General features: G+C 44.7%; 1 protein-coding gene across 1 annotated transcript in view; it reads left to right on the top strand.

Moving 5' to 3' along the window:
• Positions 1-23869, top strand: part of PTCH2 (patched 2) — a 78350-nt gene that overhangs the window by 14465 nt on the left and 40016 nt on the right. Inside the window, exons 6-8 of the mRNA XM_082228822.1 lie at positions 1894-2026; positions 9287-9789; positions 10877-11069. Coding sequence (XP_082084948.1) covers positions 9628-9789; positions 10877-11069 — 355 coding nt within the window. The 5' untranslated portion in view covers positions 1894-2026; positions 9287-9627. The remainder of the gene's footprint in view (positions 1-1893; positions 2027-9286; positions 9790-10876; positions 11070-23869) is intronic.

The following is a 23869-nucleotide window of genomic DNA, read 5'->3' on the forward strand; positions in this document are numbered from 1 at the left end:
AATGCAGCACTATTCTACACATTTTAACTCAGAAGTATGTCTCAGGTAAGTGTACATATTATTGTAGCCCCAAAGTATATGGTACTACAAGCCTCCTTCGTTAGAGTCAGCAGGAGTTTTTACTTCTATAGGTGCAGGACTGTGTCTTTACAATGTGTGTATACTTAAGTGGGCTTAAATCTCACAGTGTCTAATGGGGCTTCCTCACTAGTAAGCCTAAGTTCGCAATTCCATACATACACACTTACCTGGGAGTGAGTCACATTCAACACAATGGGCCTTACTGCAGGTGCGAACTTTTATTAAAAGTGCCCATACTTCTTTTAAACGGGTTGGAGTCACAACCAAATCTAATACAGGCATGGGAGAGGAGAGGGAAAACATGTTCAATTAAAAAACAGTGGAGGGTGGAGGAACAGACACACTCAAAACATCCCATCAGAGATTGTGTCGATTACAGTGCCCACATACAGAGGCAAACAAGGACTCACAATGACAAGGACTGGTTGGTCATGTCCGTGGAAGTGCAAACATGCTGGGAATTGAGAGAGCACATCTCTGTTTGAGACTCTGTCCTTCCATGTGATGTGCAAAATCTTCCTGATGCAGTGCATATGGAAGGCATTGAGGCGTCACTCCTGGCAGGTGTAACTTGCCCACGACTCACTTCCATAAAGCAACATGCTCAACACTCATGCCTGGTAGACCTTCATCTTGGTATTGTTCATTAGCATCACAGTCTCCCATACCTTTTTGGAGAAGCGAGCCATTGCCATAGCTGCCTTCCCAATACGCTTGTCCAGCTCAGCATTGGTGGTGAAGCTGCTGGTTGTGGTAAAGCCCAGGGAGATAAAAAATCATCTACCACCTCAAGCATGTGGTGACCCAGGCTGATGCGTGGCATGCTGATGATGTCCTAACCCATCAGCATGGGTTTTCATTGGGCTGCTGGTAATCCTTGATTATAGCTTACAGTGATTTTTACCAAGTTGGGTGCCAATGGTGTTCTCCTGTAGCATATTATTCCTGGATACCATTTCACTTCATTTGGTAGATATTACAATGTAATAAATGGCTGGAATTGTGCATCTCCGTCCAGTGGGTCAGAAGAGGTGCAGCTGTATTACAGGGCTTGGCTGTAGTTGATGGGATGTGTTAGGGCTCGCCCACACTTCCATTTGTGTTGTGCCTAGAAAGCATGGGTCTGGGTGGTTTTCTGCTTGACCCAGGCTTTCTAGGCACAGGTCCAAATGGTTTTCCCCCTTGCCCCACCCCTTTCCAAGGGAAAACTCGCTCTTTGGAGAAAGATTGGAACAAGTGGCTGTCTAGGGAAAACCCAAATTGACATTTGCTTCAATTGAGCACTAAAGAGCAGTTTCCCCAGGGGTGGGGGTGAGGGGGAACAGTTGGACCAGAGGAAGTGTGGACAAGCCTTTAGTCTTTAAGGTGCTACAGTGCTTTTTCATTTTTGCAGCAGCAGATTAACGCAGGTACCCCTCTAAAAATATAGAGCTATTCTCTGAAATCTCAGCATTTATCAGTTTCAGCTCATTCCTTCTCATTGTCAGAATTTATCAGCATATCATATTCTGAAAACTTTCAGTGCCTGTGCAGTACAGACTTCCCTTAGTAATTTGCCACTAATTTATGCAAGAGGAGGGAGGGAGAATAACACCAAATTTACATTCTGTGGCAGCTTATCCCACCATTGTCCACTAGGGGGGTTCTCGCTCCTTTTTGTGTTCTGGGTCCTTCTCATTGACCAACTGAGTTAGTGGAGCCATGAAGCTGTTGCAGTTATTATAGTCCTCTCTAGGATTAGTGTTTAACGTTAGATATGCAAGTGGTAGCTTTCATCACAGCGTTTCACATATTTTTTTCCTCACATTGCAGAAGGCATCCAGCAGTCCCACCAGGTTTGATGGGTTCCAGCTACCACTGATGTCCAGTGAACATTAATTCAGATAAAGCAGAACTGGGATAATGAAGTGAGAGGAAAGGCCTCCTCCATGCCAGGCTTTTGTTGGTGAGAGAAATGAAACCCCCCTGAATATTGAGACCAAATGATGATTGTGAAGCTGTATAAGGGGTTAGGGAAGATGTGTGCTCAGAAACGGAAGCTGTAAAGACTTACAAAAAGAACTGGTATGAGCCTGTAGCTTCTGAAAAGGAGACAATAAGATGGCATGATACTATTCTGTATAGACACTCATCAAAGGGAAGGGAAAGGAAGGGAAGCAGGACAAGTGGTACTGCTCTCCAGTGTTTAACATTCTGGCAAGGATTAGGAACCTGCGATCCTCCTGATGTTGTTGGACTCCAATACTCTTCATCCCTGACCACTGGCTGTGCTGTTTGGGGCTGGTTGGAATCCAATAATATCTGGAGGGCCAATGGTTCCCATCCCTTTTGTTAAAAAAAGGGCCAACCACTAGAGTGGAGAGGTGAAGGAAGACCAGATTGATCCTATGGGATTCACTGCCCCAGAAGGGGAGCAGACAACAAAAGGTATAGCAATATTCCAGAAGAAAATCATTACTGCCCATGAATTAGACTTTACATGCCGCCTCATGTAGGGGAAAGTAAACAGGACCAGTGTTTGCGGGCAAACTATTCTTGCAAGTGCTTAATGTAAGATCTGACACTTCCTCCTGCTGCAGCACCAGCTGCTGTCCCTGTAGAATGGAAACAGTGAATGCAGCCAGGTACTTTTAGACCCAGACCCCTTTAGATGGCCGTGCATATTCCCTAAATAGTGAAGCACACAACTAATTTTTCTCTTTCTCTTTCTCTACCTCACTATGCCAAAACAGTGACCAGCGTCAGTCTATGAGACCTGGCATCCCCACACTGGCCCGGGTGCTAGTGCCAGGCCTGTTTGCCAGTGTTCACAACATCTGCTTCTCTCTAGGTTGTCATCTTGGAGATCCCTAGAGCTGTGGGTTTTGACACTAGCTCTGGTGTCGTGAACCTTTGGCCTCCCAGATGTTACTGAACTACAACTCTCATCGTTCCTGGCCACTGCTGAGGCTTGTTGGGACTGATGGGAGTTGTGGTTCAGCAACATCTGGAGGGCCAAAGGTTTCCCACACCTGCGCTAGCTGCACCACCAGAGAGAAAGCCAGGATGCATGGCCAACAGCACAGAGCAAAATTGGCCACTGCCATATTTCTGCAAAGACCATCATCCTCGGAGGCTCATCGTTTCCTGTGGGTGATTTTTTTTTCCCAATAAAGGGGATAGGTGGTGGAGGTTTGTTTTTAGGCTTTTGTGAAAGAAGCCCAGAAGCCCCAGCGTTAAACAGTAATACCAAATAGGCAACTAGCCAGTAGATGACAGATGAATTGCTCTTAGAAGGGAAAAACCAGGGCCCTCACTTACATTGCTGACTGGGACCCCAGCAAGCTAGCAGTTGTAAGGAAGTTGCATTTCAGGATATAGTGGGGGCGGGTGGGTGGGAAAGAGTCATCCTTCAGCTGGTGCTGTGCACACAGAGACAGACAGAATGTGTGGGATGTTATGCGGAGGGCTTGTTCTCATTACCTCGACTGCCTTAAATATGTCAGCATCCCATTGCCTCAGAGGAAGGATCGGGAGCAATACTGTGCTAATGGGGACTGGGGCCTTTCAGAAACTTTTAAATCCCATTGTAATTTTTGCTTATTTTCTGATGATTCAGAGTATGTATGATCTTGGTGAAGAAAAGGGTGAGGCCACTTTTGGGGGATGCTGAAGGTGGGCAATTGTTCCGGAATTAAATATTGTGGATTCCACAAACTTTCCCCCCAGCAAAAACATGAAACCATCTAGCACAGATAATAGTAAAGACAGAGTTACGTCAATAATGCATTTTCCTCACCCTGGTTGTTGGTAGGAGCACAGGGCAGGGTAGGGATGAGGGTGAGGGAGAGAGAGAACACTGTGAAGAAGATTACTGGATTTTAAAGGTAGTGGGTGTTGTTTCAGGTCTGGCTGACCATCCAAGGAAGCCCCCAATAGGATTTTTTAAAACATCTGTCTATCTAGTTTGAAATCTTCTCTAGTTCCCACTTGATCACTTTAGAAGAAATAAAATGTTTCACTTTTATAATTTTGTCAGTGTCCAGTTCCATACATACCTCCCCAAAAAGCCACTACATAATACTCACATTTATTTCAAAACATAGCATGTACATGCATTCACGCGGTAATACACATGCATAAACCCTAACACAAAAAAACAAATAAACGGTCTCCAATATGTAATACGTTTCTTCTTACTTACCACCCAAGTTCTTCTGTGAAATTTACATTCCCAAATATTCATCAAAGGAGCAATCTATTGTTTCCTAATATGGGAACAGCAGTGATTGTGCCTCCATCAAAGGAGGATGGAGAAGTGCAATTAAACGCTACTGGCTTTGGTCTTGGTTCTCCATATTAATGCACACTCCCATTTACTTTGCATCCAGTACACTCCTGCCACGGGTTTCGGAAATTGTGTATACATACGTTTTGATGCATTTTCCTCCAAACCAGCTTCAATCCAAATTAAGACTTGCTCATTGGGTAAGAAAAGTCCCACCCTGTCTCTGTCTACCAGTGGAGATATACAACAGGCGACTTAGATATGCATCAAACCATGTTCATGAGTACAACAATGTGCAAACATGGTGGGAAATGCAGTGAAATGCAATGACCTTACTGCATGTGTACATGTGTCATGAGTACAGGCCTTCACTTCAGCCCAGAGTGAGTCACATGATTACTCTCAGCCAGATTAGTCCCTCCCACATAGTGGGTCTGTTTTCTTCCAGTCCAAGTTCTGCAGCTAGAATCCAGGTTGTTCATTGGTTTCCTGTTAATTTCGCTGCTGCCTCCTTCTCTGGCAAAGGAAGGTATAATGGGCATCTTACGGGGCTGAGAGAAAACAAACCTAATGGGAGCTCATCACCTGCTAATTGAAACCTGTCACTTTTTTTCAGTATCAGAGAAGTGTATTTCAATGTTACTTTAGAAAAAAATTGTATGAGGTTCTGAGTATGGTGTAGGGGGTGGTACAATCCTGCCCCTTTGTGGACCACCAGCCTGGTTGTAGTTTCTCAGTGGTGGAAAGTGAGGCACTGACTTTGCAGCTGGCTTTGTGTTTCCTGGCTTTCTTGTGGGTTTGGTCAAAGGAAAGTTTGTCAGTAAATTTCCAAAATGAAATTCTTGGGTTTCAGGCCTGTCTGGATGTCACACAGACTAGAAACCCATCCTTCCCTCAACCCCCCTCCCCCCTCCCCAAAAAACCGGATAAAGTTGTCACTGCTCCAAGGCGTATGAAAGCTAGTGATTATTACTCAATGATGAGTACTTTGCACATGTTCAGAGATTATTCCTCCCCCGTTTCCAAGACTGGCAGTGCAATTCTATATGTCTTAAGTATTTTGTTGTTGTTGTTGTTGTTGTTGTTTAGTCGTTTAGTCGTGTCCGACTCTTCGTGACCCCATGGACCAGAGCACGCCAGGCACTTCTGTCCTCCACTGCCTCCCGCAGTTTGATCAAACTCATGCTAGTGGCTTGAAGAACACCATCCAACCATCTCATTCTCTGTCGTCCCCTTCTCCTTGTGCCCTCCATCTTTCCCAACATCAGGGTCTTTTCCAGGGAGTCCTCTCTTCTCATGAGGTGGCCAAAGTATTGGAGCCTCAGCTTCACGATCTGTCCTTCCAGTGAGCACTCAGGGCTGATTTCCTTCAGAATGGAGAGGTTTGATCTTCTTGCAGTCCATGGGACTCTCAAGAGTCTCCTCCAGCACCATAATTCAAAAGCATCAATTCTTCGGCGATCAGCCTTCTTTATGTTCCAGCTCTCACTTCCATACATCACTACTGGGAAAACCATGGCTTTTACTATACGGACCTTTGTTGGCAAGGTGATGTCTCTGCTTTTTAAGATGTTGTCTAGGCTTGCCATCGCCTTTCTCCCAAGGAGCAGGCGTCTTTTAATTTCGTGACTGCTGTCACCATCTGCACTGATCATGGAGCCCAAGAAAGTAAAATCTCTCACTGCCTCCATTTCTTCCCCATCTATTTGCAAGGAGGTGATGGGCCCAGTGGCCATGATCTTCGTTTTTTTGATGTTGAGCTTCAGACCATATTTTGCGCTCTCCTCTTTCACCCTCATTAAAAGGTTCTTTAATTCCTCTTCACTTTCTGCCATCAAGGTTGTGTCATCTGCATATCTGAGGTTGTTGATATTTCTTCCGGCAATCTTAATTCCGGCTTGGGATTCATCCAGCCCAGCCTTTCGCATGATGAATTCTGCATATAAGTTAAATAAGCAGGGAGACAATATACAGCCTTGCCGTACTCCTTTCCCAATTTGGAACCAATCAGTTGTTCCATATCCAGTTCTAACTGTAGCTTCTTGTCCCACATAGAGATTTCGCAGGAGACAGATGAGGTGATCAGGCACTCCCATTTCTTTAAGAACTTGCCATAGTTTGCTGTGGTCAACACAGTCAAAGGCTTTTGCATAGTCAATGAAGCAGAAGTAGATGTCTTTCTGGAACTCTCTAGCTTTCTCCATAATCCAGCGCATGTTTGCAATTTGGTCTCTGGTTCCTCTGCCTCTTCTAAATCCAGCTTGCACTTCTGGGAGTTCTCGGTCCACATACTGCTTGAGCCTTCCTTGTAGAATTTTAAGCATAACCTTGCTAGCATGTGAAATGAGTGAAATTGTGCGGTAGTTGGAGCATTCTTTGGCACTGCCTTTCTTTGGGATTGGAATGTAGACTGATCTTCTCCAATCCTCTGGCCACTGCTGAGTTTTCCAAACTTGCTGGCATATTGAGTGTAGCACCTTAACAGCATCATCTTTTAAAATTTTAAACAGTTCAGCTGGAATACCATCACTTCCACTGGCCTTGTTATTTGCAGTGCTTTCTAAGGCCCCTTTGACTTCACTCTCCAGGATGTCTGGCTCAAGATCAGCAACCACACTACCTGGGGTGTACGAGACATCCATATCTTTCTGGTATAATTCCTCTGTGTATTCTTGCCACCTCTTCTTGATGTCTTCTGCTTCAGTTAGATCTTTACCACTTTTGTCCTTTATTATGGTAATCTTTGTACGAAATGTTCCTTTCATATTTCCGATTTTCTTGAACAGATCTCTGGTTCTTCCCATTCTGCTGCTTTCCTCTATTTCTTTGCATTGCTCGTTTAAGAAGGCCTTCTTGTCTCTCCTTGCTGTTCTTTGGAAATCTGCATTCAATTTCCTGTATCTTTCACTATCTCCCTCGCATTTTGCTTGCCTTCTCTCCCCCGCTATTTGTAAGGCCTCGTTGGACAGCCACTTTGCTTTCTTGCATTTCTTTTTCATTGGGATGGTTTTAGTTGCTGCCTCCTGTATAATGTTGCGAGCCTCCATCCATAGTTCTTCAGGCACTCTGTCCAGCAAATCTAAATCCTTAAACCTGTTCCTCACTTCCACTGTGTATTCATAAGGGATTTGGTTTAGATTGTATCTTACCTGTCCAGTGGTTTTTCCTACTTTCTTCAGTTTAAGCTTGAATTTTGCTATAAGGAGCTGATGATCTGAGCCACAGTCAGCTCCAGGTCTTGTTTTTGCTGACTGTATAGAGCTTCTCCATCTTTGGCTGCAGAGAATATAATCAATCTGATTTCGATGTTGCCCATCTGGGGATGTCCATGTGTAGAGTCGTCTCTTGTGTTGTTGGAAAAGCGTGTTTGTGATGACCAGCTTGTTCTCTTGACAGAACTCTATTAGCCTTTGCCCTGCTTCGTTTTGATCTCCAAGGCCAAACTTGCCAGTTGTTCCTTTTATCTCTTGATTCCCTACTTTAGCATTCCAATCCCCTATAATGAGCAGAACATCCTTCTTTGGTGTCACTTCGATAAGGTTTTGTAAGTCTTCATAGAACTGGTCAATTTCAGTTTCTTCAGCACCAGTAGTTGGTGCATAAACTTGGATTACTGTGATGTTAAAAGGTCTGCCTTGGATTCGTATCGAGATCATTCTATCATTTTTGAGACTGCATCCCAGTACAGCTTTCGCCACTCTTTTGTTGACTATGAGGGCCACTCCATTTCTCTTACGGGTTTCTTGCCCACAGTAGTAGATATGGTAGTCATGGGATTAAATTATTGCAGTCTAAGCCATTGAAAATAGGTTATAATTTGAAGGTCTGGAGGACCCTGGCTCATATTTTGGCCCATCCATATGGCCAAAATAATTAGTTATTCCGTTTTTATGGAAATACAGTTTTGTTTCTGATGTTGACTATTATTATTATTTTGCCCCATTAGGAACCCTGCATGCTTCTGAAACAAGAGTTCCTTGGTTTGTGTTGTTTAAAGATTTGATAAATTTGTTTTCTTGGATTTGTATCTGTTCAAGATACAAATGTATTGAGTTCAAGAATCTATGCCATGTGATATGGCTTAATTTCTAAGCGACAGGTGTTGGGGCTCTGTTTTGTTTGGAAGTTTCATACTCATGCCTGCTCACATGGAAGGCATTCCCTCTGTCCATGGGGTTTGCAGAATAATCAGGGTTTCTCAGTGCAAGGGACGGGGACTACAGCACTCTGTACATGTTCAAAGGCCTTTTGCCCCTGTGTGCTTTACAAGTCCTGGTGAGGGAAAGGGTGTGTGTGCATGTGTGTGCGTGTTAGATCACACACACACAGCTCAAAGTCATTACAAAGCCATCACAGGATAAGAAAAGTTGTGTTGTGTTGTGTTGTGTCCCCCCCCCCTTGATGACGGTGATAGTGCCACTTTGGCTTCTCCCACTGTTTATACCTATTTAAGCTTTTTCAATAAATCAGTCCTCTCCACCTGCCTTTTAAAAAACCAAAACAGCAAACCCCAAAGTTTTTACCCTTTTCTCCCCAAATCCTGGAGAGTCCACCCTGTGTGCCCCCCCCCGCAAAGTTTGCAGCTGTCCCACTACATCGCTGCGTCCGCTTGCAATAATAAATAAAGGAGCTGGTTTGGATTTGGGAGGGGGGCAGCTGGGAGGGGGCAACGGGCAGCATTTGAAAATCTGTGGAGCAGAATTCCTGTGTTGAAGGCAAGTCTCTCCCTCCCTCTGCCCTCATTGATTTGAGGCGGGGAGGAGGGAGGCGGGGGAGGGCGCTGCCTGGGTGGTCTCTTCTCTCTCCACTTTGGTGAGCTGTTGCTTAGCAGCTAATAATAGGAGATGTTTGCGGAGTAATTTGCCTCTTCCTCGGCCAATGGGAACCGGGGCACTTTCCCATCAAACCAAACCTTCCTCCCCCCGCTCCTCTTTTCAGGATCTCGAAGGAGACTGTTTGTTCCAAATGTTGGTGGGACGCGATCCGAAGCGCACTGCACCGCCGGGCACCCGGGCGCCTCTCTTTTCGGAGGCTGTGTGAGCTTTCGACCGCCGTCTGCTGCCGCGAGTCGAAGGGGCCACGCTGGGAAGCGCCGAGGGCGCATGGGGCGCGCTTGGATGGCCTCGGATTCGCCCCCATAATGTCCACATGGGATCCCCGCAGCAGCCACTCCTCTGAAGCCTCCGACCCCGCGCTTCTCCCCTCTGGATTACCGCTCCCGGGAAGCCGCCTGCGCCCCTGCGCCTCCCGCCAGCACCGTCCTCGCTCGACCCTGGAGCATGGCTTCGGATCGGCCGGTCCCGGGGGCCGGGGGCTTCCGGGGAGAACTCCCGCCGTCTTACGCGGCGGCGGCCACGGCGGCGGCGGCAACTGCCAACTCGGATCTTCTCCGGAGACCCAGCTACTGCCACGCTGCCTTTGCCCTCAAACAGATCTCCAAGGTAAGGGAATGGGGCGAAGGCGCTTTCCCACGGGTGGGGGGGACGAGAAGTAAAGTTGGGGCGACCCGGTCCAACCGGGAGAGAGGCGCGCAAGCAGCTGCAGGGAAGAGGACAAAAAAGGCGAGGGATCGGCTCTTCTGGGCCCGGGGGGGGGGCTGGGAAAGGGGGTCCTCTTCGAAGCTTTCGGCTTCTTTGGGGCCAGGGAATGAAGGAAGGGGGCAGGCTTTGGCCGGCGCGCTCCAGAGCGAGCCCGCGCCGTGGCCCCTGGAGTTTGTTTATGGAAAGGGGAGACGCCGGGGAGCCGTCCAGGAGGGACGCGCGGGAGAGGCCAGCCCCGGATCGGATCTGCGAGGGGAGACGGCGGCTCGGGGGTGGGTCTGCGTGGAGCGTTTCGCTCAGGGGCGAGAAAGGGAGGCGGGTGGACTTGAGTAGCTAAATCGGTGGAAGGAGAGGAAGGGAGACAATGGGGGAGTCTCCCGCAAGGGAAGGCAAGGAAACTTGACAGGTCAGAAGGACGCACCTGAGGAAAGGGTGGAGCGGACATCTGCTCTCCCCAGAGCTGGAAACTAGACTGTAGAAGGACTCCTTAACATACCGGGTTGCCTTTTGCAGAGATCCTTTCTAACAGGGCACTTCAGCTGCTGGGTTGCTCTGGAGGTGAGGAGTGTATCTGGAACTGGGGAAGGGAAACAGACCACCGCTGAGGAACAGAGGAGGGACATTGCTGCTGGGCAACCTCACAGACATAACACATGGATTGTGGCAGGAGCTTCCCAGCGGCCTGTTTCTCCACCTGAGTAGGGGATTCACCCACATCTACAGCTGTCACTCAGGAGTTCATTTGTCTGCAGACTGAGAGGATATGGGCACTGGCCTCCACAAGTTGCTAGCAGATGGAAGCGCTGCAGGGACAGGCAGGCGTGCACATATATGCCCCCACAAATAATCTATGGCAAGGTTCTTGCTGAAATGCTTGCTCCCAAAGGCTTGAGGTCTGCTTTAACCCCAGTGCCAGCTACCCTGGGGCAGGATGTTGCTGTTCCCTGTAGCAACAGTGTCTTGGCTAACTCTCCATTTCTCTCCCCAGGGTAAGGCTGTGGGCCAGAAAGCCCCGCTGTGGCTGCGGGCCCAGTTCCAGGCCCTGCTGTTTACACTGGGCTGTTGGATCCATCGTCACTGTGGCAAAGTACTTTTTGTGGGGCTGCTGGTCTTTGGGACGCTGGCTGTAGGGCTGCGAGTAGCCTCCATAGAAACGGATATTGAGCAACTCTGGGTGGAAGGTAAGTTCCATTTTGTGAGTGTGTGAATACTGGGAGGGCTGCATAGCGCTTTAGGACATTGTTGGGTGATGGTGGAGCAGTTGTCAAACATAGTGGAAGCAAAAGGCCTAGAAGAGCCTTTTAAAGGGAGTTGTTTGCAAAGGGGCACCTCTCTAAGCTCCAGATTTGCACACAGTTTCTTGGAATTGGCATCTTGGGGGAAGCTACCAAGTAACAGGGGGATAGAGAGTACTTTCTTGGATATAAAAATGTACTGTATTCCAGTTTGAGGAACTCTTAAAACCTCAAGTCTTGCAATAAAACCCTGTTTCCCCATTTTAACTTTTTTCGATAATTGAAGAAGAGTTTATAAGCCTTGAGAAAAGCTTGAATTATGTGACTGTCAAACAGGCTAGAAAGCCTCCAAGACCAGCTGGCAAAGTGATGAAAACAAGAAGCTCTTTTATTTAAAAAGATAATTGCACAGGGAACAATCATGCTGGGAACGTCTTCTGTGCAAGCCCCATTGATATGAATAAGAGCTGGATGATAATGTGTGAGTGCCCTTGTGCAACTCCATTCAAGTTGAAGGGGCTTCCTCCAGAAATGTTTTCAGTGGGTTGTGCCAGTGGTTTTTAAGCCAGTTCTCTGATTTTTAGAGCCCAAATCAGAATTCTTTTGAATGTTTGTTAAATACTATTCTCCATGATGGTAATGAGCACTGTTTGTGAATACTGAATGATGGGACAGACACTTTCCATGCCCTAAATTTACATGTAGACTTGTGGGGTGACGTGGTATAAAACTGGAAAATGTAGGGTTGCCTTAAGTGCTTTTGGATAATTGAAGATTGTGCCAACGATTATGGTTTGGATTTAGAGGCACCTGGCAGTTCTGTTCTTGGAGGTCTCAGTAATGGGATGTATCACATATATGACACCCTGCCTTGCAGCCCATTCTTCCTCTGACTTGCTCAGAGTGGTTTCCTTACATGTGGTTTCCAGGCAGTCTCCCATCCAAGCAGTATACAGTGCTTAACCTGCTTTGCTTCAGCAATAGAATCTCACTCATCCTATACCTTCAGACCACCTTCCAGAAAGAAAGGTGTTGTGGTGATCCTCACTGTCCAGGCATGGAATTTTCTTCCCTTTTTTTGGATTCAATCTTGTTTGGTTATATTGGTCTCAATCTAAGAGAAACAATGATTTATACACCAGAAATATTGGGAGACAGACCTCCCCCGTAACCCAAAGGGTTTGGCGCTGTTGTGGTGTTATAGAGAGAGATTTCCACCTTGAACTTGTTCCGCAAGAGTGTGTGCGAGTGTGCATAAACCTTCCTATGCTGCTCTGCATGTGTGTGCCTGTGTTCGCCATGCCATGTGTGCAGTCCAGATCCCTATCGGTGCAAATACATGCCCCCACATAGACAAGTGCAATTAAATTATTTCCCCCATCTCAGATAATATGGTTTTTCTTGCCACCGGGCCCTGCTTGCTGCATTGCATTATTGACATTAAAATCCTAAATTACCTTTCTGAGGGTGGTGCTGAAGGAGAGGATAATTACTGTCTACAGCAGAGCTGTCAGTTGAAGTTTAACTTGGGTTACACTTGCCTGCCAGCTGAGAATGGAATTGGGTTGAATGCAAATAGCCAAAAGCAAAAGGGGTCACCCAGGAGCAAATCCTAATTTCCTACTGGAAACATTTGATAAAAATGATGCCTTTGTTATTAATAAGTTCAGCATGCTATGTTGCCCCCTCCATTCTCGGCACTGCCGTCAATCCATGTGGCAGTGCCTGGGGTTTGCTGCTTGCTTTCCATCCCCTGCTTATTGCAGTCTCCTCTCTTTTCCAACACCAGGTTACGCTGAGTTTTCACACCCTAGGATTTTTATTTTATTTTTATTCTTTTTTTAAACAAAAAAAAAAAAAAATTGCAAGCAGCCTGGGAGCTTTCCAAGAGCAGATGTTTCTCTGTGATGACTGTCAGCGATCTTTGGCGTTCCACACCTCCTCCCCCTGCACAACCCCAGCTCCATGTGTGGTCCTAAACTACTCTTGGATTTTGTTCAACAATAGAAGCAACTTCACTCTTCCACCCTCCCACTCCCTTTTAAATAAAACCCACACTCACATGAATGCCAGTAAAGTTTACCCACCTGTTTCACACACTGAAGGGGGACTGGAAAGGGAAAAATGCCTTAACCTTAGCCTTCTGCCCCCTCCCCTTCTCTCCTTGCTTCTGCCTTCCAGAGGCTTGTAGCAAAAAGGAGATCCATCAAGACCTGCAGCTGTTAAACATTTAAAGAAGGGAAATCCCCTTTTTGTAACCAGCCCATCTCAGCCCAAATCAAGAACATCCCCTGAGAACCTGCACGGTTGGGCTTGTACTTATTTATTGCTTTTGATGCTGACATTTGCTCAGCTTTAAAAGAAAGAAAAAATCTGTTGGCTGTCCCATAGTTGGAGTGATGGCTTGTAAGCTACATAAAGCAGAAGGCACACGGGATCTAGGTCTTGGGGATGTTGCACTGAAAAGAGCACTAAACTTTGTGGAGCTCTTTGGTTGGACGTTTTGTTTTGCTACACATTTATATTTGGATATATCTTCATTGAGATTAAAAAATGCTCAGTGATACTATTTTACTTTAAATTATGCATGTTAGAATTAGGTACTGCAACAAACAGTGTAAAAAAACGATATTCTGATTTATCACTTGCATTTCCTTGAATCACAGTTTATCCTCTCAGCTGGCTGGCATTTGCCAAGTGGGGCTTTGCAATATTGTCTTTCGGTTGGCTGCTTGGTGTGTGGCAAAAAAGCTGGCTGGGAAGAGTTGGCATACAAGTAGAAGTGGAAAAAGTTCACAGCTGTAGATCTCCTGTTGTGGATAGTTCCAGTGTGTAAAATGTTGCTGTGATTACTTGTTTGCTGTGACGCAGGCTCCTTTCATTGGAACCCCATGGCGCTCTGAGGATACTTCTGTGAAGCTGAGCTTTGAACTGTACTGCATCCCCCTTATCCTCTGTTGTGGGCCATTTGGATCAGAAATGGTTTGCTGTCAAGATTTGGATTCCTAGACCAGAAATTCCTTAGCTTCCCTTGCATCCGTGACAAGCAACATGCAGCATTGATAGTGAAAAACCAGCTGAATCTAACTGCAAATTATCCACAGGCCTAGCCATTCTGCAATATGGCAGTTGCTCCATGACTGAGTTTTGTTTATGCCATGACCTTTGCCACATTTGATTGATCTGATTTGTGCATAGCCCTGTACAAATGCCTCTGGAGAAAGCTTCTTTTCATAATGATAGTATAGTATAGAAGCTCTTTCTACCACTGGTGCTTTTCACTAACTTAAATTAGACAAATCCAGAAACACATAATTTGAAGGAAGTGACCATTGACTCTTGTTTGAAGGTCACAGTCCCCATACTCACCACTGTTCTATGAACAAATATCTGTGGTAGCCTCTCACACTTTTTGCACTGTGGTACACTTCAGTCACCCTGGAAAAGATGGTTGAGTGTATTTGTGCTCAAAACATGAAGCTGTCATGCAGAGTGTGTGAGCCAGAGTGTGTGTGTGCAGGGTGAAGCACCCTGACCTTGTGTATAGTGGAAAACAACAGAACTTCTGGTTCCTTAAAACAGATGGGGTATCATTCTAGGCGTTAGTGTAACCATAGCTGTCTCTCCTTCCAGCCCAATCGTCCTCCCTAAACTCCTCCTCCTACCAACCTCTTCCGTTTGCAATGCTGTTGTGGATCAGCCTTTTCCAACATGGTGACCTCCAGATATTTGGGAATATAACTCTCATCAGCACCGAACAACATGAGAGATAGCAGGAGAAAACATGTTTAAAAGAAGGAATATGCTTCTGTGACCTGTATGTTTGGACCTTAGAAAGTTCTCTGTTGGTGTGTGTGTTGTCCACAAGAGAGAGAGTAGGGAGGAGTATAGATATATGGGTTTAAAGAACTGCCAAATTGAATTGACCCATTTGACCCTTATTTATGAATGGTGTTGAATTTTACTGAGGCAGATAAATGGAAACACTGTGGGAATAGATCAAACAATTTGATATTGGTGAATGAGCTGTTTGCCCTACTGATACCCCATTTGGGGGTTATATGATGTGGTTGGTAGATTCTGTCCATGGAACTGTGTTGTATCCACAGATGCACTCTGACTTCACACTGTTGTTTAGTTTAGATGAGGAGAGGAGAGGAGACAAGGGACCTGCTGGGTATTAAAGGGATGGCAGCGTGTCATCCTAGGTCCATTTTAACAGCAGGCTCTTCTTGTTCCTTGTATTGGCATTTGGCTTTAGCAGTGAAAGACTGAGCTCCTCTCTCACAGTTTGGGCATATACTGTATGCCTTTTCATTAATTCCACTCTTACTGTAAATGCTCATGTTTAAGAAATTGGCTTTGTTTCCTATGGACAAAGTGACCTCAGAGGACTGTGAGGAACTAAGAAAGATCTATTCCATGAATATCTACCAAGTCTTGTTAGAATTGGCATCTTATTTTTGGAAATGTTGAGATAAAGGAGGAGTGTTGAAGTCTGTAAACAATTTGGTGTAAAATGCACGAATATATCCCACATCTACCCCATGCAACAGTTTATATGGCAAGTGTGCATTTCTCTCCAGTTTCTGGGTCCCCTTCTGTGCAATAGCAGCTGAAAGCCTTGAATTAAACTCAATTGAAAACAGCAAGGTTACCCATCTTGACTAAAGATCAGGTGTCTCAGTGTGTGATCTATTCTACAACAGTGTTGACGCCAGTCATCTCAACCAGTCATTATTATCTATTAAATTTGTATACCGCCTTTCATCTGTAGATCTCAGGGCGGTTCACAGCTTAAAAATAAAAAATGCAGTGGATGGGAAAATGCCAAGAGCTGATGTCAACAGGAACTGACTGTAGGCACTTATAGGTAAATCTCTATAAAGGTACTTGCCTGTTGGTATTGTTATGACCAGGGTAGACTGCTGAGTGGGAATTAAACCCTAGAGCTTGGGGCTTGAAAACAAACCAGCATTGGAGAGGCAAAAGGTCATGGTTGATTTATAGGCTAAGGGTGACCTCAAAGAAAGGCAGGTTTAATCTTTAACCAGAACATTTTGGTGTAGCTATGTGGCTGCAGGGCCTTTTTAAAGGTTGCAGCTACTGAATGGCTGTTCTGCCAGAGGAAATGTTTTTATCTTTGAATTCCTGAGAGTGTGGGGAGGCAAGAAAAACCAATGAAGGATTTTTGCCCACCCATACTGGAACTTGCAAGGATTCGGAAGAAATGAAGAGTTTGATGGATTACTGCTGGGGCAATGGATAGACACCCTTGCTGGACAGATTGCAGACAGCATGCTGAGGTGATAAGACCAGTATGCAGAGATCTGGAAGGTACTGTTCAAGAGACTTGGTGGTGAGCCCAGTTGCTGTTCTGAGCTGGCAGTCAAAATTGACCTTGAACGTGTTTCTATATCTTGAATGAGTCAGAACACCCAGAGAGGACAGTAGTGACATTTTCCAGGATAAAGTGTTGTAAGATGCCTTCATGCTGGAGAAAATGAAATTATTTCACTGTACTGGCCTATATCTTGGGATAGGATAATGTCAATATTTAAAAAGGAATTAATTAATTAGCACAGGATTTAGTGAAGCCAACTCCTGGAGTGTAATTTGTGGAGTGGCGTGATTGAATTTCTACTTTATAACCTGGGAGAATACTTTGATGCCAGATGCAGCTCAGTTCTCAGTAGTGTTTTGAGGGAGTGAACATCTAAATATATATGACTAGAGGTAACTTGTAAAGGAGGGAGATTCTGTAGTTTGGATGCTTGTAGGGTACACAAACTGGGCATTTAGCTCAGAATGACTGGGGAACCTAGCCTCATTTAGGGATTTCAGCTCAGTATAACAATCATGCACCATTGGCTTATCTGTATCTGATGCCCAGTGAAAGATGTCTAAACTGCCCATTTGAAATGAGAGCAAAGAATGGTTCCTTTAAAGAGTGCTGGAGTTCTGAGTCTATCTAGTCTGAGAGAGCTGACGCCTGACACCTTTACAAACTTAGCCTGATATTCCTGCAGATGGGAGAGGTGAAGCAGCCTTTAAATCAGGTCAGACCTCAGGGTGTTTGAGACTGGAGATGAACCCCATGAAGGCAGGCCATGTGAGAAATACTAGAAGGCCCAGTATATATTCAATGAGGCTTTTCTACTCTGAACTCTCCTTCTGAACAGATAAATAAACTGTGGATGTGGGGCCTGCATACCTCGCTCACAAGAGCAAATAAACAAGCCCCCAAGGCAGCTGAGTGCAGAGGCCAAGGGGGCTTCAGTGTATATATGTACGTAATGTTCTTGGGTGGCCAGCAGAGGTGGGTGGCCTAGTGGCTAGCAGAAGCCTCTGAAGTGGCCTTGGTGCTGATAAGAGTGAGAGGACAACTTCAGGAAGGATGAGAGCCATGGGGGAGATGGGTGACGTGAACAAGTGTGCTTCCCATATTGTTGGACATTTGCATTCCTTAGAGGCAAAGGAGGCTGGCAGCAGAATTAAGGAATCTACAAAAAAGAATTTATAATCTCACATAGACAGTGTGAAAGTAAACTGGACTATTTAAAGTGGAAAAGCAAACTCCAGAATGTTGTGATGCAGGGGAAGTATGTGAATCCAACAACGAAAGGAGAAGCTAGGTAATTCAGGGAGTCTGGGTATAAACTTAAGGCCTATCAAATTTCCTCCATAAAGAAGTCCATCAGGCTGCCACAGGGGCACACAGTTTCTGCACTATTTTTGGAGTGTGTCCCAGCATCTTTCCCTCATACCCTCCAAAATTTTATACACAATTCCTCATTGTTTCCAAGAAAGAAACTGTATTTCTTGTAGTGTTTTTTTTACAGAGATGTCTGCTGGTATGTCCTTTGATAGTTTAGATTTGGTTAATATTCTATGTGTCTCTCTTCCTTCTGTAGAAGTGATGATTCTCCCACACTTGCTATATATTAAATAAACCTCCTGTTGTGGAAGTCTTAGGTAATGATCAGTCTAGTCTTAAGCCAACCTATTTCCTAGGTTCTTCCATAGCCACCTTGCCCCTTCTCTTGTGTTTCCTTTGGCCGGCATTTGACAGGATTCAACACATAAACTTTGGCACAATAAAGAAAAGAGGTTTTAAGCTGGGCAGAATCCATAGATACATTTTAAAAACAACACCACACAAATGAAAAAGCAATTGTCTATGGGCCACAGTGGAAAAATGCTACTATCAGTGCAGGTAGGAATGATGATGACAAACTAGGATAAAGTCCAACAAAGAGGGAAATGCCATTAGTTTTGTTCTTTTTCTTTGTCACCAAGTCATTACCAATTTCCATTGGTAGTAAATGCCAGTAGCAAAGTAACACTGGAGTTAACTAAATGCAGTTGTTTATAACCACACTTGAAGAAGAAAAAAATCATTGAACAATTCTCATATGCTTCATAGTATTTATTATGATTGCTAATAACTGCTGTGAGGGTTGCACATGTGATCGCACATGCAAGTAGTAAATAATACCTGCAGAATAGAAAGTGTTGTAACTACTATTTAAAAAATAGTGTATTTGAGGATACCCTTCAGCCTCTCTATCCTCTAAAAGAGAGAGAAAGAGTGGGAGAGCGTTGGCCATTATCCTCTAAATCTGCTTTGTTTTCTGCCTCTGCTTTGACATTTGCTCTAAGAGGCATCTTCTACTGTGACCATGGCCGGCTTTGAAAGGATCTTTCTTTTCTTAGACTAGCTCAAACTTGCTAGAGTTGCCACTCAGGCTGTTTCAGTTTCCCAAAGAATTGAAGGGTTGGGGGAGGAAAGAGCTCCTTTTGTTGGGGGGGGGGGGTGGACAAGAGAAGAGTGAGAGGACGGATGCTTCTAGATAAAGATGGGGTCTCCCCACCTCGCTGATCTGGTTGTACATATGGAGATTCCATTTTTAAATGATATGTGAAGAAGGGTGTCTGACCCAGCCCTAGAGATTTTATTTTTTATTTTATTAGCAAGAGCTGTGAGTGGGGAACAGAAAGTGGAGAGAGAAGGAGTGTTATTCTCTGATCCATCCCCCCTGGCTTGGAAAAGTGGTCTGAGTTCAAAAAATTCATTTCTTGCCTGAATGAAGGCAGCAATGTGGAAAAATTTCGCCATTCAGAGGGGGATGAATGTATGTTTCAACCGCACATTAAGTCACATTAGCAGGCAGTGGAGTGCTTAATGTGGGCATTTTTCACAGCGGCCAACAGAGGGGATGATTAGCATAATTAGTCCAGGCAACTCTATACATATGGAAATGCCAAATGCGTAAATGCCAACACCAGTGGAAATTTATGTCAATGCTGACAGGAGTCTTAGCAGTGAATGGCTCCCAACTGAATCTCTTTTAGCCCCCTTTTTCGGGGGTCGGGCTCTCCCCTCGTCTTTGGCCAAGGCTCCTTCATGCCGTTCCTCTCCCTCACCCGCCCCCTCCACACTGGGAACCTGAGCCCTTCGGATTTCTGGTAAATAAAGACATTAATTTAGGTCTGGGATAAACAAAAGGCCAGGCCAGGCCTGGGGAATGGAGAGTAGGCCTCAAACGGGCCTTTCAGTGCTCTCCTTAAAGCCAGCTCCCCCATCCAGCCTGCCAGCCACCTCCACCCCCTCTGCCTTGTTTATTTAGAAAGCAGCCTGGCGTCTCTGTCTTTGTCAGACTAGGTTTGTTAGAGAACAAGCACCAAGGGACACGGCGCTGCACATCTCCCCCTACCTCGGCCCTCAGCAATGTTTAGCCCCAGGGTGTCAGTTTAATGGGGTGCTTGGGCTCCCTTGCTTTCTTGATGGAGCTAGCTGCTTTTCCATGGTGAACAGGATCCTGGCTGGACGTGTTTTGACAGCCATAGGCCAGCTAGCGGCTGGCAGGCCTTTCAGAGCAGCCAGGACAGGTAAAAATGGCTCTTTTAGCACGCCCCCAGCGAGACTTCCTCCCGAGCAGCATGGCTCCTTTCACAGCCTCCCTAATCCAGCTAATCCGCCCCTCAACACTTTGAAGGTGGCCCAAGGCATGTGCGTGCAGCACTGTGTTGAGGACGCTGCAAGAAATCAGATTCGGCTGCGGCTGCCACTGCCATAAGGGAGGGAGTGTGAGAGGGGGGTGGGTGCATATTAGCCTTCCCCATCCTTTCTTCACTGTTTCAGGCCTGTCAAGGAATCAGATCTCCACATGGATATGGAGGGGACACAGCTGTCCACTTACTCTCTGTTTAGTTGCATTATTGAATTTGTTGCTGATGGGAATAGTCATGGATTAAACCAAAACATAAGCTGTCCATGATGAAGCCTCACTTTCAACCTGGCTCACTTCCAAGGCTATCTGGACTAGTATCCTGCTTCAGATCAGGCAGCTTCTAGTTGTTGGGGTTTTTGCTTTTGAGGAGATTTCCCAGTGAGTGGAGATGTGGGCATAATCTGCCAAAATTTCAGTTGACGCCTTATACTTCTATATAATCTAGATCAACATGTTCACAAATGCAGTCAAAACGTGGGTCTCTGAATCAGGATAAACCCATGCAGTTGCAAAGAAGACAAATATAAGCCATTCTTCAAAAAAAAAATCACATTTAACGCATTATTGTTGTGGACAACAAATAAGCAGTCTTCAGTGTGTAGCTTTAAAACCTAATATTCATGACAGTATTGATTTGTTTAGATCCAGGATCTTAAAGCAAAATACCACACTACAGCAATAACTTACATGATATTTTATCACACTGAATTTCCTAAGTAGTACATTTCTTAGGAACAATATTGGTTCATGATTTCTTTTATTAAAGATAGCTGTTTTATTTCTCTTTTACTGGACTTTAAGTTTTTATTTCTCACGATCCCTTGTGTGAATATTCAGTTAATGAAGGATGCATACATATGTGCATAATATGTGCATAATTAGTGTGGTTTGAGCTGCAATCCTATAAACATCTATCTGGGAATAAGCCTATTGAACTCTGGGAATTCCTTCTGAGCAGGCATGTATAGGATTGCACTGTGAAACTGTACCCATCCTATTTTAGTCATACATGCAATATTCCATGAGGATCAAGCTTTGCTTAAATTGTCTCTGCTATTTTCCAACAGAAGCCAGCTGTGCAGAATGCTGTGTGCAATGTAAAATTAAAAAGCCACATCCCAGCAGATTTTTAAATTTAAAAAATGGGTATACAAATAATAATGAGCAATAGTAAAATAATAAGGCACAGAACAAATGTCTAAGAGTATAAATGGACAAGACAGTTGAAGGGATATTAAAGGTGGAAAGGGTATCTGAAGCAGGGAAAGAGCAGCAAAGAGGACATCATTTATCCTACAGCAGAAAAAAGCAACAGTTCATGTTTATGCATTTATTTATGCTCATCCCAAGTTCACCTTTCATAGATTTGTAGTGGTTTGTAATATATAAGAGGTATGATGTGGTTGTAGCCCTAGTCCTGCTGCAAATTTTAAATTATTTTTCTCGTCCTTCAGAACAAGCATTCTCCTTTCTGTCCCTTTTCACTTGATGTTTAGACCTTATTTTTTTGTTTCTGGTTTATCTGTTCTCCTGTTCATAGCTATCCTAATTAATGACCTTAGTTTGCCTCATATGGTTTTAGATCAGGCCTGCAGAACTTATGCCCCATTAAGTCAGGCCCTCCCACCAACTAAGTCTTGTGTCTGTTTGCTACCTGTTTGCCTGTCCTCCTATATTTTTTTCCTTTTCCAGTAGTTGTTTCTCCAATTTTTCTTATGTGTCACTCCAAAATCTATGGAAGCACCAAATATTCTCTGTGGTTGGCTGTTGTAGATAACACTCTTCAAAGTTACCACCTTTACCTCTTCAGAGTATTTGGCAGAAGGCCTTTATATCCCATCTTGTAGAAAATCTAGGATGTGGGGGACTAGGGCTAGGACTGGTCCACCTATGAGGCAAGGTTAGATGACCACCTCAGGTGGCAGGTTCCACAGAGGCAACAGATCCTGATGTAAATATTTATTACTTCCTTGTTCCTGTTGTAGATCTTCACTTACCCCTTCTTCCCTGGCGGGGTGGGGGGCAGCGTTTTGTGGTTTGCCTCAGGTGCCAAATTGTATTGGGCCAACCCTTAATAGGGTTTTGACACAAATGTCCTCCAGCTAGCTTCATAAATTCTATTAGTGGACTGTCTTAGTGAATATCACATCAAATACCAAAGACCTTGTATGCTCCTGGCTTAGGGCACCAAGTGGTCAGATTCAGAATGTACAGATGTGGATAAGCTACTGGGTTTTGGAACACAGTAGGTTGTGAATCCACTCCCATAAGTTGTGAATCCACAATCCATGAGATAAATACAGGGTGACTGAGATCACCCAAGTCTCTTACAATATTGCAAAGCACCTTGCCTAGGATCAGTAGAGGTGGGAATACATACAAGAGGCCCATTGGCGCTTCTAAGATAGAGAATCTACTCCCAAAGCCAGTGAAACTCTCTCTATTGTAGAACAAATTTGTCTTTGTATTCACTTTTGAGGCAGAAAGGTCCATTTTTTTATTTCCAAGGCTTTGAATTGTGTCCTTGAAGAAGTCCTCTTTGAGGAACTATTCTCCTGAGTCCAGATCATGACAGATTAGGTAGTTCTTTCAAGGATATCCTCCGATTTTAAAAGGCAGTTATCCAAGTTATGTGTAACACTGTCAAGAGAAGAGGTTTTCCCCTCTGGATTTCATGAAACCTGGGTTCCACTTTGCTTGTTTATCAAGACTGCAGCACTCACACTATGACTGAACCAAAGAGCAAGGTTGGATACAGATACAGTAGTGCTATTTATTGGGGGGGGGATAGATGTCATTTAATCATCTAGTTTCCATGCAAAAAGTTAAAGTCTGATGAATTTATTGAGATGAATATAGAATAAGTCTTACTCCCCTATTATGATCTTTTCAAATTAGAAAAATGAAAGAATGAACACTAATACCCTGCTGAGCATCTAGTACCAGTTCCACAGCAAGGTTTGGGTTATCTCTTTCCATCAGTTGTCTCTTCAAAAGATTTCCAAGAAGAAGAGAGAGAACAAAGCACTTATTATGCACCAGGCTCCGTAATATGGCTTGTGGAGATGGCACCTAGGACTGCATCTGTCACAGTGGGGCGCCTGAGTCAGTCACACTTCTTGTTGTTGGGCTGATGATGAGAGAAGTTCTAGGAGTATTTTTATGTCCCAGTTGAGGTTACTTTGTGCTCGTACAAGTAGCTAGAGTATCAAAAGGATTGGTTGATGAGTGTTTTGTCAGAAGAATGAGCTTTGGAGGGCCAAGGGAAGGGCCACTGCCCTGCTTCCAAATCAGTGAATAGCTTTTCATATGTTCTTTGGGCAGGTTCTCACTTGAATATGGCAGTTTTCCATGCCCTGGATCAGAGGGGTTTGTGGTTAGGACACACAGAGACATTATGCAAGCAGACAATGTAGCAGTCTTTGGGCCAGCACCCACTGCTCAAGACATTTTGTTGATGTTTAGGTCCACATTTTGTCACCCTGAAGTTGAGCCCAAGGATCAATTAACCAGGACCAGGGAACTCTGCAGCAGAGGCTTTAAGAGCACACAGATTTCATTTTAGTACACTTTCTTTCTTAAACTATGTAGATCAGATATTACAAGCTATGGGGAGTGCTGTGTCCTTCATTAAAGCTCCATCTACTCAAGAGAAGCTTGACTCGAAATACTCGAGTTGATTTACTGACCCTAAGAGCTATACTTTTACTTAAGCTGAGGTTTCTCATTTAT

This window comes from Podarcis vaucheri (genome assembly GCF_965113315.1).
Source record: "Podarcis vaucheri genome assembly, chromosome: 6".
NCBI classification, from domain to species: domain Eukaryota; kingdom Metazoa; phylum Chordata; class Lepidosauria; order Squamata; family Lacertidae; genus Podarcis; species Podarcis vaucheri.